The following is a 14444-nucleotide window of genomic DNA, read 5'->3' as shown; positions in this document are numbered from 1 at the left end:
AGGACAGACCAATAATTTTTGTACCTTGATAATCTTCCTGGGCGTTGAATGTCTGACCGTGAACGTGGATCCGTCCGGGTTGACGATAACGGTCGGATAAGAGAGGAGGTACTGGAGACGATTCGTTCTCGTTATGGCGGCCCTGTTAGCGTTGCTAAAGTCTCGAGATTGTAGAATGCCACTGCTGCTACTGGTGGTTTGGTTAAGTTTCAATTGTTGCAATTGTCCACACACCCTTTCCACTTGAGATAGTGTCCAAAAAGTCCGAGTTGAACCGAGAAGGGTGAGCATTGTCCAAATTGCTTGCAGCTGGGGGAATAATAAATTGTATAAGTGTAAATATCCCTTGTGTATACATTTTAGTGAGCCGTAAGTAAATAATAATTCACAGAAATCAAGTTTAGATATACCTTTTTATCCAATATTTATATTTGTTGCTGTTTAAAAAACTGTGAAATAGAGTACAGTCGCAATCCGGTCTTTTTCTTTGACTGATAACCTAAAGCAAGGCAGAAAACTTAATTAAACTGACAAATCTCATCAAATTTCGTCTCCCTTCATTAAAAACCTCAATTTACAATGTAAATTATACGCATAAAAAAATCACCTTAAAACTTCCAATCGCAAATCCAATCCGGATTCTTTGACAGATAACAACCTATCTACTGCAAGTCAGAACAAAAAACTTAATTAAACTCATATCTCTCTTTAAAAATCTTCAATTTACACGAAACAAAAATCCAAATTTACAGTTACCAGTCACCAAAAATTTCCAAACTTACCTACTCAAACTCAACTCTTATCTTATTTTTTCTCCTCCTTCCCTATTACTTAACTTTACGAACCGTACCCTCCCAAATTTCGTCCTCCTCTTTTTCGAAATTAATGGGAAACATAAAATTTAACAAAAAACTGATCCTCTCTCTCGAAACAACTGACTTTGTGAGAGAGAGAGAGCAAGCAGGATAGAGAGAGAGAGACGAATGGTGTGTGGGAAGCCAGTCCCACTACTTTAGTGATGGAAGGGTTATGTTATGCAACACGACCAATTCTTTATACAGCGGCTTACATAAGCCACACATCCATCCATATTATGCTCAGTGGCCGCGGAAGCGTGGGGGGGACAATGTCCCCACGGTTGTTCGATGTCCCCATTCCTCCCCCTATTCTACAAATGGAAATGTCCCCACAGCTTCCGCGGCCACTGATTATTTCCCGTCATCATCATCACATCACATCACTCACGTTTTATTATAAAATCGACTTCCTCTCCTCTCTTCAAATCCCATAAGGAACCAAACTAACAAAAAATGATAAGCGGTTTGACTACTGACTGACTTTGATGTTTATTTGGTAATGAAAATTTCTTGGCGAGAGAAATGAAAACAATAAAAAAATTGGCATATAACAAGAACAAGATCATTATCATCTGTATTGGTAAACTTTTGGATAACATAGAAGAATTTGTAATGAAAAATATTGTTGTGGGGGTGAAAAAGTGTGACATTAAGGTTATTTGATTGATGAACAATATTATTGAAAACGTCGTAATTATCCAGTAACAATTAACAATGAATAAAAGCAAATCATTCATTAAAATAAATATTGCAGGGCAGAGAAGTTCAATTACATGATAAAACTTGAAAAGTACATGAAACTTGGCAAAAATTGTAAATTCGCGATATTTTTTGCAAAAAACGGTGAGAGATTGTGCAACATTCTAAGAAATTGGCTACGTGACTAATCAAGTCCAAGTTTTATCGGGAGATCGGAGTTGTTGCTAAATTTGTCCGTGTGACCGTTTCATTGTTCGTGAAAGCAAGAAGTTATGTAATGAGGAGGATGGTAACCGGGGTAAAGTGCGACCCTGGCCGCGGGTTCGTTTGAATCAGACTGTATATCTACCCTATATCTACACCTATAGACGTCTATCCGATTAGTTCGGTCGCAGCGGATCAGATGATGCTGACAATTCTAAAATTATTTCTGCACTTGTCAAAATACAATTTCGACCTTTATCCAAGAAGATTTGGGAGTCGCAAGTTGTCCAAAGTCTCACCTCACCTCGGGTGATTATCGTCGTCTCGATAAGAAGAAAGTCCACACCCACGCGAAAATAATATAGCAACTTTTGCAAAATCCCAGTAGTTTGACTTTCTAAATTGGCAATTAACTCGTTAAAATGAGCAGCGGAAATGGTAAGTTGTTGTTGTTGTCATTGTCTCAAGTTGTTTTTGCATGAGTCTCAAGTTTGTTAAGGTTAGGCGTGATAAGATTGTTGATTAAGGGGAGGAGGATAAAGTGTTATCGAAGACATTGTTTATTTATTTTGATTAACTATTGTTTGTTATTGTTTGCAGCTGGTGGTGGTGGTGGTGGAAGTGGGAGAAGGACACAACGGACGATACGAGACGCGATAAAAACGATACAACCGCAAGTCTTTAAGGAACAATTGTCCGATACTTCGGATATCGTGGGGACAAGGAAGTTAGCCCCGAGGACGAAGAAGGCAATGCGTAATCATCTATTTGAACATTTGGATAACTACTTTGTACATCCGGGTAATTATGAAAAAGATTGTCTTAATTTGTGGCATATTTTTAATGTGATTTGTTGTACTTCAGGGAGGAAAATTGCTGGTAGACCGTTACAAAAATTGGTGGAGCGACAATTTGACGCTGTTAGAAGAGAAATGAAAAGTAAAGCGGCAGAAGATGACGAGCGGAAATCAATGGAACCGTTAAATGATGATTTGAGTAAGATAAGACCCGTTATTTTGGTCAATATGTAAATATAACTAATTTGATGACATCAATTAAGGAACTTCAAATACCAAAGATGTCCCTGGTTTAGTGATTGACGTATCACCTGCTGCAAAACTTAATTTATTTCCCAAAAGGAATCCGGTATGTGGTAGATTTGCTTAATGCATAATATTTTCATAGATTTTGAAGAAGAATTTACCCCCAATTTTAGGGCGACGTTCGAAAGAGTTACGTTAAACGGACGCCCAAACGCAAGACGCCTTTACCAATGCCAATATTTGGTCTGCCCAATCATAATACCCCAAAATTTGGAAATGAAGTTCATATTTCCTTTATTGAAGAATCCACACCCACCGAAACAGTGGTGACAATTGCTCCCGAAACACTTATCATGGCACCTCCTCCCTCTTACTCGACCAGAAGTAGGAGTAGAAGTCGGAGTCCGATAAAAGCCATGGCGTCCCCACCACTACCACAATCCGACCTCGTTAGGCACGTTCTGATCTCAGGAGAAGACCAAGTTCCAATGAAAATTGAACTGACCCACATACCGCAATATTCCAATGAGGTATATAATTTAAACTTACATATTGTCAAAATCAGCACATTTTTAATGATTTTACGCCTCTGGGAACTTATTTTAAATTTCTGGACGACAAATTTGTAGTCAGTGAGTTGATTAATGGAATGGCGATGAGTTTTTTGAGCCAGTTTCGACGAGTTCCAATTTTTCTGAAGGCTTCTTAACCTTGAGATCTCCTCCTTCAGAAAGTGTCAAAATCTAGAGTGTATATTTTTAAAAAATTGACAACTCCCTGTCCTACAAATTTGTCGTCCAGAATTTTAAGATAAATTTCCAGGGCGGAGAGATTATAAAAAATGTGCTGATTTTGACGATTAGTCATCGAGTCCTACATTAACTGACTAATTTATACAATTTATTTACATGAATTAATTTGATTGCTTTATTTATTCACAGATATCTGTAGACCAATCGGTCATCGTATCAGATTCAAACTCCATCAACAACAACGTTTTAGACTTATCCGACCTAATACAATCTAATAATGATACCCACATCGATGGCAAGATTGAAATAGCTTCAAGCGAATTAGTCTTATGCACATCGATCGACGAAATGAATCAGGTCATCGTGATGGGTGAAAACGGAGAAAGATATCGTTTCGTTGCCCTAAATGATGGACAAGTCTCCCTCGTGCCAGAAGATTCAGCGGTGCAGTAGGAAATTAAGTGTTTTAGGGAATATTGACTTTTTAATGTATTACGATTTAATTATTCTGAATGCAAACCCTTCATAACTCGGTGTTTAGTTTCGTAATTAAGAGGTAAATGACCGGCTCGGATTTTATCGCCTGCACTTTAAGTTTTTATTTTGTATAATGTACTTTTTTCTGTATAATGAATGTGACCCGCACGTTGTTTTAAGTTAACAATTTTTTAAAAGTGTGAAAATACCGAATTTTATATAATGCTCGACAATTTCTTGCTGTAAATATGAAATTAGACAAATATCGATCGTATATACACGGCAGTTAGGAAAACTCCATTTTTGAAATTTCCCTAACTCCCCATATTTCTTGAGTTAGGTCAAAATTTCCCGAAACAATATGAAAAATGTTGAGAAGACGCTGAGGAGTGATTTCGGCTCCGGAAATTTTGAACAAACTCAAGAAATGGGAAGAGTTACTTTACGGAAATTTTAAAAATCTAAGTTTCCTAACTGCCTATAATTTACTAGCTTTATTTTCCACCTAGTAAAAAAACTCTCAATTTTATTCAGATACATGAATCACGCTGTAATTTACTAAGAAATCCTTCCTGTCAGTAATGTAATGCATGCAGCAAGATTTCGTAGAAAATAAACAGAGTAAATGTAATCCATGTCCCACATTTCATTTCAAACTTGCCGACAAGATTTGCCATTTGTTCTGCAAATTATCATAAAAATCCCATTCAACTTTTCCTGTTTTCTTTTTTTCTCTCTCAAACCAACCAAACAAAAACTCTGACACGATAAAGAACAGATTTTATTTTATTATCCAGTTCCGATTATCTCCAGTCAAAAGAATCACACCCTTTTTTCCTCCCGTTGTAAGACTTTCTCTCCACCAAAACGACATTCAATTTCACGCTGGATGGGTAAAAATGTGTTGTTTCACCACCACATTAGCATAATTTGTGGCGTTTATTTCGCCCGACTGTGATAAATCAAGGATTTTATTATTGTTATTGCCCTTGTTTACACTTGAATAAGACATACATAAATATTTAACAAACTTAATTTAATATATCTTCATACCATTTTTAGTAGTTGTTTTGTACACAAATTTGGTTAAAGAGAAAGTTTGTCGTATTTATATTGTAATTGATCGTGTCTCACTTTCTCCCTGCATCGTCAATCGCTGCTAGCGTATTGCAAATCTGCAATAACTTTGTAAAAATAGAATTTGGAATGAAAATAAATTTCTGGAATTTTGGTCATACAAATACAATTTTTGAATGCTAGAAATTTTGAAAATTAATGGACAGCGTTTTTGACATGGTACAAATTCCTTTTGACCATTTACTATAATATTGGCCTGAAATTGCCATTTTGTACAAAGCTTAAAGAGAAATTTTTCCATGTAACTGACGACCACCGTGTCTCACTTTCTCCCCGTATCGTTATTAGAGTTGTATGCAAATACATTAATATGTGTAAAATAAATAATTACATATATTTTGGGTATGGAAATAATTTTCTGACATTTTTGTCAAAAATTTATTTTTGAGTGCCCGGAATTTTGACCATGAAAATTATTGCAGGACATTTTTCACATGATATTCCCAAATTCCCTGACCATTTCATTATAACATTGGTCTTATTATGTGCGTATGGCACAAGTTGAAATAAGGTCACACACATAATGTCCTGCTTGACCATGGTCATAAGTACCATTCTGACCACTAATGTACATACGTACGTACATATCGTCCCATAAACGGCACCAACTATATATAAACGGCACCCACTTTTCCCTCGTCACACGAGTGGAAAAGAAATCCTCTCTTCCAAATTAATTGAATCATCCCATAAATCAGATCAAGTTTGGAAAGTGAAATCGTTAATTGCCATAAATTCCCATCAGATCAGATTATACACTTGTTCCAATAGCTTCGCTCCTTTTCGGCGTCCAATGACGTCCACCCGAAAACAAAGCGTCCTTTCCCCATACCATCCACAGCGTGATGACTGCTCTGGAAGTGTTGGAGTGAATTACGATAATCGTACCAGAGAATTGGCAACAGAGTGGAAAAAGTTTGCCCGTTTGACACATGCATCTCACACCACATTTGTAGCGAGAGAAAGCCAAAGTGTGAACTACATTTGGACCGTTTGAGGTCACTTCTTTCTCCTCGTTTCGAGCAGAATGGATAGAAAAAGGTATCTAAAGTGGGAGACAAAAGGACAGAGTGTAGGCTTGTTTAGCCCGAGTCAGGGGGTTAGTAATAATTTAGGTGGCTATTATATGACTAGGACAACTTTTTCATTTTTTCACACATTTTGTGCATCTTCCAATATGATTCGTAATTTTGCATGTACAGACAGATGGACAGACAGACAGACAATCATGACGAGTACATAAGTCCATCGTCCAACTTGATTCATAATTTTGCAATCTCCACGTGTGTTCAAAATCTCAAGGAGATTGGATAAGTTTTACGAGCGTTATAGAGAGACGCATGCACAGACAGACAGAAAATCACGACGGGTACATAAGCCCATCTTCCAACTTTCCCCCTAATTTTGCATGTTCTACGTGCATCCAAAATTTCAAGTTGATGGGATGAGTTTTACGAGTGTAATCCATAGATAGACACACGGACAACCACAATTACGGGTACATAAGGCTTGACTCGGGCTAAAAAACGTGGAGAAAATGGAATCTTGATGTGAAGATGACATAATCTCTCTCTGTGCTGCTTAAAAGTGGTGCTTAAAGTTTCACTTTTCCGTGTAAACGTGGCGTGGCGTGATATGAATGAAAGAGTTGTGTTGGATTATGCATTAGTACGTAACCAGATATTACGTACATGGGTACGGGTCCGATACAGACTGACCGAGGGGTGTAAAGGGTGCGATATTTCATTTCATGGAAATTTTGGAGAAAGTCATGTCATGAAATTGTAACCGGACCGGCAGGGTTTCGGGTGAAAGTAACCACGTGCAAAAAATAACGGGGAGAAAGTGGTTTCTTGCAGGTGAATATTTTGACCTGGGAGAAATGCAAGGCGCGGGAAATTACGCCCCGCCGCTGTAAATACTGTATACGGCGCTCATTTCTTGCACTTTCTCTCAGTTTCTTGCACCTCGCATTTCTTGCGTTTCTTGCCCTGCAGTCCAAGAAATGTAGCAAACCCGCAATTAATTTATGGAAGATATATAGGCAGAAAATGAGGTGAATTTTGAAATATTTTTTAACATTCATAATTTCTCGGAACTATATGCTAATAATTTTAGAATTAAGACATTGCAAAAACTAGAAAATCGACGCGGAAATTCCTCAATTTTCTAAATTATGGAAAATTCTGAAAAAGCATCTCAGTTTCCGACTTAAAATGTCTAGTCTATCGAACTAATAAATTCGTAATTAGCAAATAAGCATGCACACTCGCTCATATTTCTTGCACTTTCTCCCAGTTTCTTGCACCTTGCATTTCTTTGCTTTGCACGGCAAGAAATGTATGTAGCAAACCCACAAGAAACGAAATTGGGTCATTCAGATACCGTAAAATGTATAATATGGAGACCGAATTTGAAAATTTGCGTAGTCCAGTAAATTTAATAATGGTTAGATATGTCAGAATGGGCTTTGCAATACAAGAAATCTGACAAAATAACGAAACCCTGTCGACCACACTGGAAGGAAACGACGGACGATGAGGGGCCGGTTTGGGTGGTGGGTGTATATTTTATGTCGAATTTGTCTTGGGTCAGCATTCAAGATGAAGTTAACTTGTAACTTAAGTAAGCGAAGATAACTTGGACCGGTTGGTTGATACATACACATTTTTTTCTTTCGGGGAGAGAGAAAGAGGGAGAAAGTGCAGGGTAGGTACAGTGACCGCGGAAGCCGTGGGGACATTAACATCGTAGGATAAGGGAGGGAGGGGTTTATATAACATTGGAAAATGATGTGGACATCGACTAACCGTGGGGACATTGTCCCTCTTTTGTCCCCACCCTTCCGCGGCCACTGCATCATGTTCAAATATCTGAGTAGCCTGAATTCTCCGAGTGGCCGCGGAAGCCGTGGGGACATTAACATTGTAGGATAGGGGGAGGGGTTTATATAACATGGGGAGATGACGAACGACCGTGGGGATATTATCCCTCTGTCCCCACGGCTTCCGCGGCCACTGTTCGTGTGCGTAGGATGCTGTGCATGGGGAAAAGTAAGTGCTAATATATTATGTCATCCTCGATAGAAATGCAATTACATCTCACTCAGGGAGAAAAAGTATCCGGCGAGGCAGAGAGAGGCTACTTATACATTACTCTAAATCAACTCTTGTCACATTCCGCAAGTGATAATGGTGTAGTCGCTCAATTGATGTGGATGGAAAATGGGCCACTTTTTCAGACCCGGAGTTTTCTAGAGAAGAGGATTAAACAATTGTAACGTTTGTGGGGGTGGAATTATAATTTTTTACGGGGGTGGAATTGATCTAGGCGAGTTTAGAATTATTTAAAGCGAGAGAAAGCAGTAGAGCCCTCCCAGCGTATGCTCTCCGATTTTAAGCAAATTAGTGTGAATTGATTACAAATTTAGTTAGGATGAAATTTGCGAAAGACACGATCTCCCAATGGGCACGTTTCGCAGAGATATTTGCATCCGAAGAGGAGAAAACGCACAGTAAGTTTGGCAAGTGAAAAATTTGTCGACTTTACGGCGCGTTTTCTCCTCTTCGGATGCAAATATCTCTGCGAAACGTGCCCATTGGGAGATCGTGTCTTTCGCAAATTTCATCCCAATCAAATTTGTGATCAATTGAGACTAGTTTCGTCAAAATCAGAGAGCACACGCTGGGAGTGGAAAGTGGTCCAATTTGTCCTATATTTTTGTCCCGTGTAGAAATAATACAAATTGAATTAGCCCTTTGTAAAGTTTATGCTGGAATTAAGACTCTTTTTCGTGTATGTGCAGAAACTCTGTGACTTTAGAGCCCGAATAAAAGCCCGAGAACGCAACTCTGTGCCGTATTTTCGGGTATTTTCCTTCCTTTCTCGGAGAGGGAAGCCTCCCTCGAAGAGCCGTCATGTCCAATTAGGGTTGGGGTGGCTTCATTGTAAACCGCCTCGGATGGCCCCATTGGCTTTTAATTCGATTAGCTCTCTCCCACCACCATCCACCACAGCACAAACCAAACACCAACAACAAGGCCGGAAATGAAATGATGGTTGATTTTCATCCGTCCGTGATGAGACGATTGTACGGTTGGAATAGTGACGGACGACGATGGGAGGAGGAGAAGAAGCTTTCATTTCGTCAAAAAAGGGTTAAATCAAATCCAATCCGATCTTACGTACGTAATTGAACAATCGAGTTATACTAATGAATTGATTCGCTCTTCTTCTCCTGATTTTTGGATGTTTACTTTGTTTGTCAATCTTTCATCAAATTGGAGCTTTCATCAACTTAAAATTAAATCGCTGTGTAAAACAAAACTATGATGAAATAATGTGGCTATTTTTAGCCCGCTGTAGGGCTTATGTACTCGTCATGGTTGTCTGTCTGTCTATCAATTACGCTCGTGCAACTTAGATATCCATTCGATTTGAAATTTTGCAGACACGTAGAATCTGCAAAATTAGGAGGCAAGTTGGAAGATGAGGGAAATGGGGTGAAAAATTAAAACCCGCTGTAGGGCTTATGTACTCGTCATGGTTGTCTGTCCGTCTATTTATTAATTACGCTCGTGCAACTTGGATATCCATTCGATTTGAAATTTTGCAGACACGTAGAATCTGCAAAATTAGGAGAAAAGTTGGAAGATGAGGAAAATGTGGTGAAAAATTTAAAAATTGTCGTGGTCGTATCATACCAACCTCAATTATTATATAGGAACACCCTGACTCGGGCTAAATTAGGCTGCACTGTAGAATTTTTAAAGTGGGAAGAGAGACTGAAATTCGGAGTGAAATTATGGATAAGGGGAGCGAATTAACCCGTCATATTTCCCGAAATTCTCATGAATACATAATTATTTTATGTACCTACTGCTTTCACCAAGTTTAAAGCCAACTTCCCACACATTAAGTAAAGACATAAACTTTAATTAAGATTTTATTGCTCAATTATTATATCTGCACTCTCCCTTTCGTACAAATATGATGTCTCTCTTTACGACTTGGTTAGAGAACATCCTCGCTTTTCATCCCACTTACTTTACAACATGACATGATTTAATTCACATTCGTTCGTTTATACTTATCTAATTTTCGCTCAGATATGGGGTGGGTTTACACAATAATTATAGCATGCAACATAGCTACATATGCATGTATGTACTAAATATTTTGCTGTACAGACAGGCTGCTAAATGAATTAAGCTCTTGTTGCAGAAAACCAACAACGCTATGGGAGAAATTTATGCATCGTGATTATTTGAGCAAAATTTATGGCATTCATTTCGTGTATCTGAAAATATTTTTGAAAATGCGGACTTATTTAGAAGGAAAATAGTCGAAATGTTTACGAAATTTGAATATGAACATGATATGAATTTTTAGCTTGTAAAATTTTTAAAAAATCGGCTAAATACTTATACCAAATTTAATATTGTATGATTATTAAGTCACAAGTCTAATTTTATCAAAATAAAGAAATTTTCAAATTATTTAGATTGCCCAGTACTTGGAAGAAGATACTATATAAACGGCCCAGTACGTCAATAATAAATCCTAATAATTTTTTTAAAGGTAAATAAAAGGAAATAATTAAACTGTCATAAAAACCATTTAGTTTTTTTTTGCAAAATTTGGAAGACGTATATTACGGTCGAAAATCAAATTGAAATTATTTATACGGAGGTACATACATACATATAAATTTGCATAAAGTCTAATTTTCACATTCACACGGGTACTACTGTATTCCTTTAATCAGCGTAATGAAATTATCCCGAGTTAGGATTATTGTTTACCAAGAGGTTTAATTCGTGTGGTTGGTTGGTTTGGTTTATGCTCTGCGTTGTTTTGTGCTACTAGCAGGGGCCGCGGAAGCCATGAGGACATGGGGGGACAGCAACCTTGTGGGGGGAGGGAAGGGTTTATATAACATGGGAGATGATGCGGACATCGAATAACCGTGGGGGCATTGTCCGCACCCTTCCGCGGCCACTGTGCATAATCTTCTGCCTCAGTGAATTTAGCGTTTTATGCATGTAATCAGTGGCCGCGGAAGCTGTGGGGACATTGACATTGTGGGATAGGGGAGGGAGGGGTTTATATAAGATGGGGAGATGATGCGGACATCTCACAACTGTGGGGACATTGTCCCTCTGTCCGCGGCCACTGGTGTTCTGCCAGCGACTTTATTACATTACGAGAACAGATGCAATTTCAGATTTTCCATGTATTTCGTCCCTGGGAAACATTGGAATTTAATGAATTGAAATAATTCAATTAGCCAGCAGCGCAGGAGAGAGAGAGAGAGAACGTATTCGTACATTTGGTCGGCTTTAATCTGGATGTTTATTGGATAATTATGTGATAAATGCATGGACAACAGAACACACAACAGAGGGAATGGAATCACACAAATCATGCAAATTTAGATTTTGCCTTCATTTCTACACGAACGAGTTTAATTAATGCGAGCGAGGAGAGGATAATTAAATCAAATTATCCCTTTTGAACTCGTACATAGATGTATACGTACCACTTTCTCCTTGGAAAGCACGTGGGTGCTGTATGTGTGTATGTATGTGCAGTTATGCAAATTAGATGGGCTATCTTATATTGAAAATTGTTCGTTTTTCGATAAGTTGTTATCCCCCCTAAGTTAAATTATCTCTTTTGAACTCGTTCTATGTATATAAATGTATGTACCACTTTCTCCCCGGAAAGCACGTGGGTGCTGGATGTATGTGCATGTACAGTTATGCTAATTAGATAGGTTATCTTAAATGGAAAATTGTTCGTCCTTCGGTAAGATGTTATCCCCTCAAAGTGAATCAAAGGATTCCTTCCGAACCCGTTTGTATGTATGTATGTACTTTCTCCCTGGAAAGCATGTGCTGCAGACTGCAGCCTGCAGTATGTATGTACAGTTATGCAAATTAGATAGGTTATCTTAAATATTTTTTTTTCTTTAAGGTTAGGGTTTTAATGTTCGACTCCCTTGTAGTCAGCTTTTCCTACGTGTAATAAATATGTATATAACCTGTGTGTAATTATAATGTGAAAGTAATAAAACCAATAGTTCGTCTTTCGATAAGCTGTTATCCTCAAGTTGCGAAATTGTACACAAACAACGCTTCCAATATTTGTATTAACTTCAATATCGATCGACATGTTCTACTACTACCTACATATCATATAAAGTCAAATCAAATAAAAAATATAATTCTACTGGCGTCAAAGTTTACAAATTTCAAAAAAACGACAATTTTCTTAGATTCGATGGACTCCAATAATAAAAATACACTCGTATCGCTGTATTGTATTTTTAGCTTTCTTTGCCTTCGATATACATTTCTTTTATCCATTCCGATAAATTATCCCAGATTTGATCCGATTTTTCCATCCTTATTCATTCACCCACCAAATTCTCCGCCGTCACATCGAATCTGCTGTTACACGCTGAGGATGAGAGTATAACTAACCAACAAAACTCAAGTCCAACGAAACCACCACTTATCCGCCATCCTCAATTCCATCCGGCTCATCAGGACGACGACGACGAGAAAAGAAATACCAACAATCCGAGAAGAACAGAATGTCTACGAATTTCAGGTGTTCCTTTTTCTGCGGGTTTGTTATACATTTCTTGCACTGGAAAGGAAGAAATGTGAGGTGCAAGAAAGTGGGAGAAAGTGCAAGAAATATGTGTTATCTAGCCACGCGCGGTATGAAGTATAGCGGCGGGAAGGAGTTTCTTGCGCTTTGGATTTCTTGCAGTTCAAAATAGAATAGCTGCAAGAAATCAGTTTCTTGCAGGTGGAAACTTGCATTTCTTGCACGTGGTTACTCGCATTTCTTGCACGTGGTTATTTGAATTTCTTGCACGTGGTTACTTTCATTTCTTGCACTGCAAAGCAAGCCATGCAAGAAATGCGAGGTGCAAGAAACTGGGAGAAAGTGCAAGAAATAAGCGACATCTAGCCACGCGCCGTATGAACCATTTATATGCGCGCGGCGTAGTTTCTCGCGCCTTTGATTTCTCCCAGGTCAAATATTTACCTACAAGAAACCACTTTCTCCCCGTTATTTCTTGCACGTCGTTACCCGAAAACCTGACTCCGAGAAGAACAGAATGTCCCCGAATTTATTTCACTCCCTGACGAAGACGACTTCGCCCCAAGTTGACTTGACATCTACTCACACTCCCATAACGGTCGTACACAGATTCCTGTTCTCTTTTGTCCTCCGATTTTCCCGTTGGAAATGTTAATGTCAATAAAGTTTTTGTAATCGGAAATCAAAGTCTTTTTGTGTTGGACCAAAAACCAGGCAAATCCTGATCGAGGTTTATTTATCAAGAGAAACCGATACGTTGAGGACTGATTTGCGTCATTTCTTGTTAGTCCTGCATCCGAAAAGTGCATTTTTTGTAGGTTTTATTCTTCTTACGTAACTGGAGATGCATTTCAGTAGAGCTAGATCACTTTTTGTTGCAAAAAATAGAATGCAATTTTCCTTGCAATTTATGTATTAAGACTTAATTAATTATTTAAGCTGGTGCACGGTGAGGACGGATTTGCGTCATTTCTTCTTACTGCGTCCGAGAAGAAATGTGTTTTTTATGCACTGTTGCATTCTTATGTAAGTGACGATGCATTTAAGTGACTACTTTTTGCTGCAAAAATCACGAGTGCAATTTTCTATGCAATTTATTTATACGAATTAATTAATTATTTATTTATTTATTAGAGGTCAATTTAATACATGTTTTGATAAGAAGAAGAATCAACTAACTGTGACTACAGATTTATTTAATGTAGGACTTCGACGACTCATCGCTAAAATCAGTACATTTTTAATTATTTCTCGGCTCTGGGAATTTATTTTAAAATTCTGGACGACAAATTTGTAGAGCAGGGAGTTGCCAAATTTTTTGAAAATATACACTCCTGACTTTGACACTTTTCGAAGGAGGAGATCTCAAGGTTAAGCAGCCTTCAGAAAAATTGGAACTCGTCGAAACTGGCTTAAAACCCCAACGCCATTCCATTAATCAACTCATTGACTACAAATTTATCGGTCAGAAATTTAAAATAAATTCCCAGAGCCAAGAAATGAAAAATGTGTAGAGATTTTTACGATTTTAATAACTTTTTAAGTCAGTTTCGAAGAGTCCCAATTTTTCTGAAGGCTTCTTAACCTTGAGATCTCCTTCTTCAAAAAGTGTCAAAATCCGGAGTGTATATTTTTTCAAATTGACAACTCCCTGC

At 38.0% G+C, this 14444-nt stretch overlaps 1 protein-coding gene and 1 long non-coding RNA gene across 3 annotated transcripts; one reads left to right on the top strand and one right to left on the bottom strand.

The window, feature by feature from the left end:
* Positions 1 to 434: 434 nt before the first annotated feature.
* LOC110853760 lies at positions 435 to 1011 on the bottom strand. Its single transcript, XR_002548257.2, has 3 exons — positions 783 to 1011; positions 608 to 665; positions 435 to 499 (listed from the first exon to the last, which is right to left on the bottom strand). It is a non-coding gene; the product is annotated as an uncharacterized LOC110853760 (long non-coding RNA).
* Positions 1012 to 1909: 898 nt separating this feature from the next.
* Positions 1910 to 4663, top strand: LOC110853757. Of its 2 annotated transcripts, XR_002548255.2 has the most exons (7): positions 1910 to 2198; positions 2361 to 2561; positions 2625 to 2756; positions 2821 to 2906; positions 2977 to 3333; positions 3745 to 4274; positions 4542 to 4663. XR_002548255.2 is itself a non-coding variant. In XM_022102077.2 (6 exons), the coding sequence occupies exons 1-6, from the start codon at positions 2183 to 2185 to the stop codon at positions 4006 to 4008; spliced, it is 1056 nt and encodes a 351-aa protein (XP_021957769.1). In that variant the 5' UTR covers positions 1910 to 2182; the 3' UTR covers positions 4009 to 4663. The 2 variants fall into 2 exon arrangements, 1 of the variants encoding a protein (XP_021957769.1); XM_022102077.2 differs by having other exon boundaries at positions 3745 to 4663.
* The last annotated feature ends 9781 nt before the right edge of the window (positions 4664 to 14444 follow it).

Source organism: Folsomia candida, unplaced genomic scaffold, assembly GCF_002217175.1.
Source record: "Folsomia candida strain VU population unplaced genomic scaffold, ASM221717v1 Fcan01_Sc009, whole genome shotgun sequence".
Lineage (NCBI taxonomy): Eukaryota > Metazoa > Arthropoda > Collembola > Entomobryomorpha > Isotomidae > Folsomia > Folsomia candida.
This window is presented reverse-complemented; position numbering and strand designations above follow the sequence as displayed.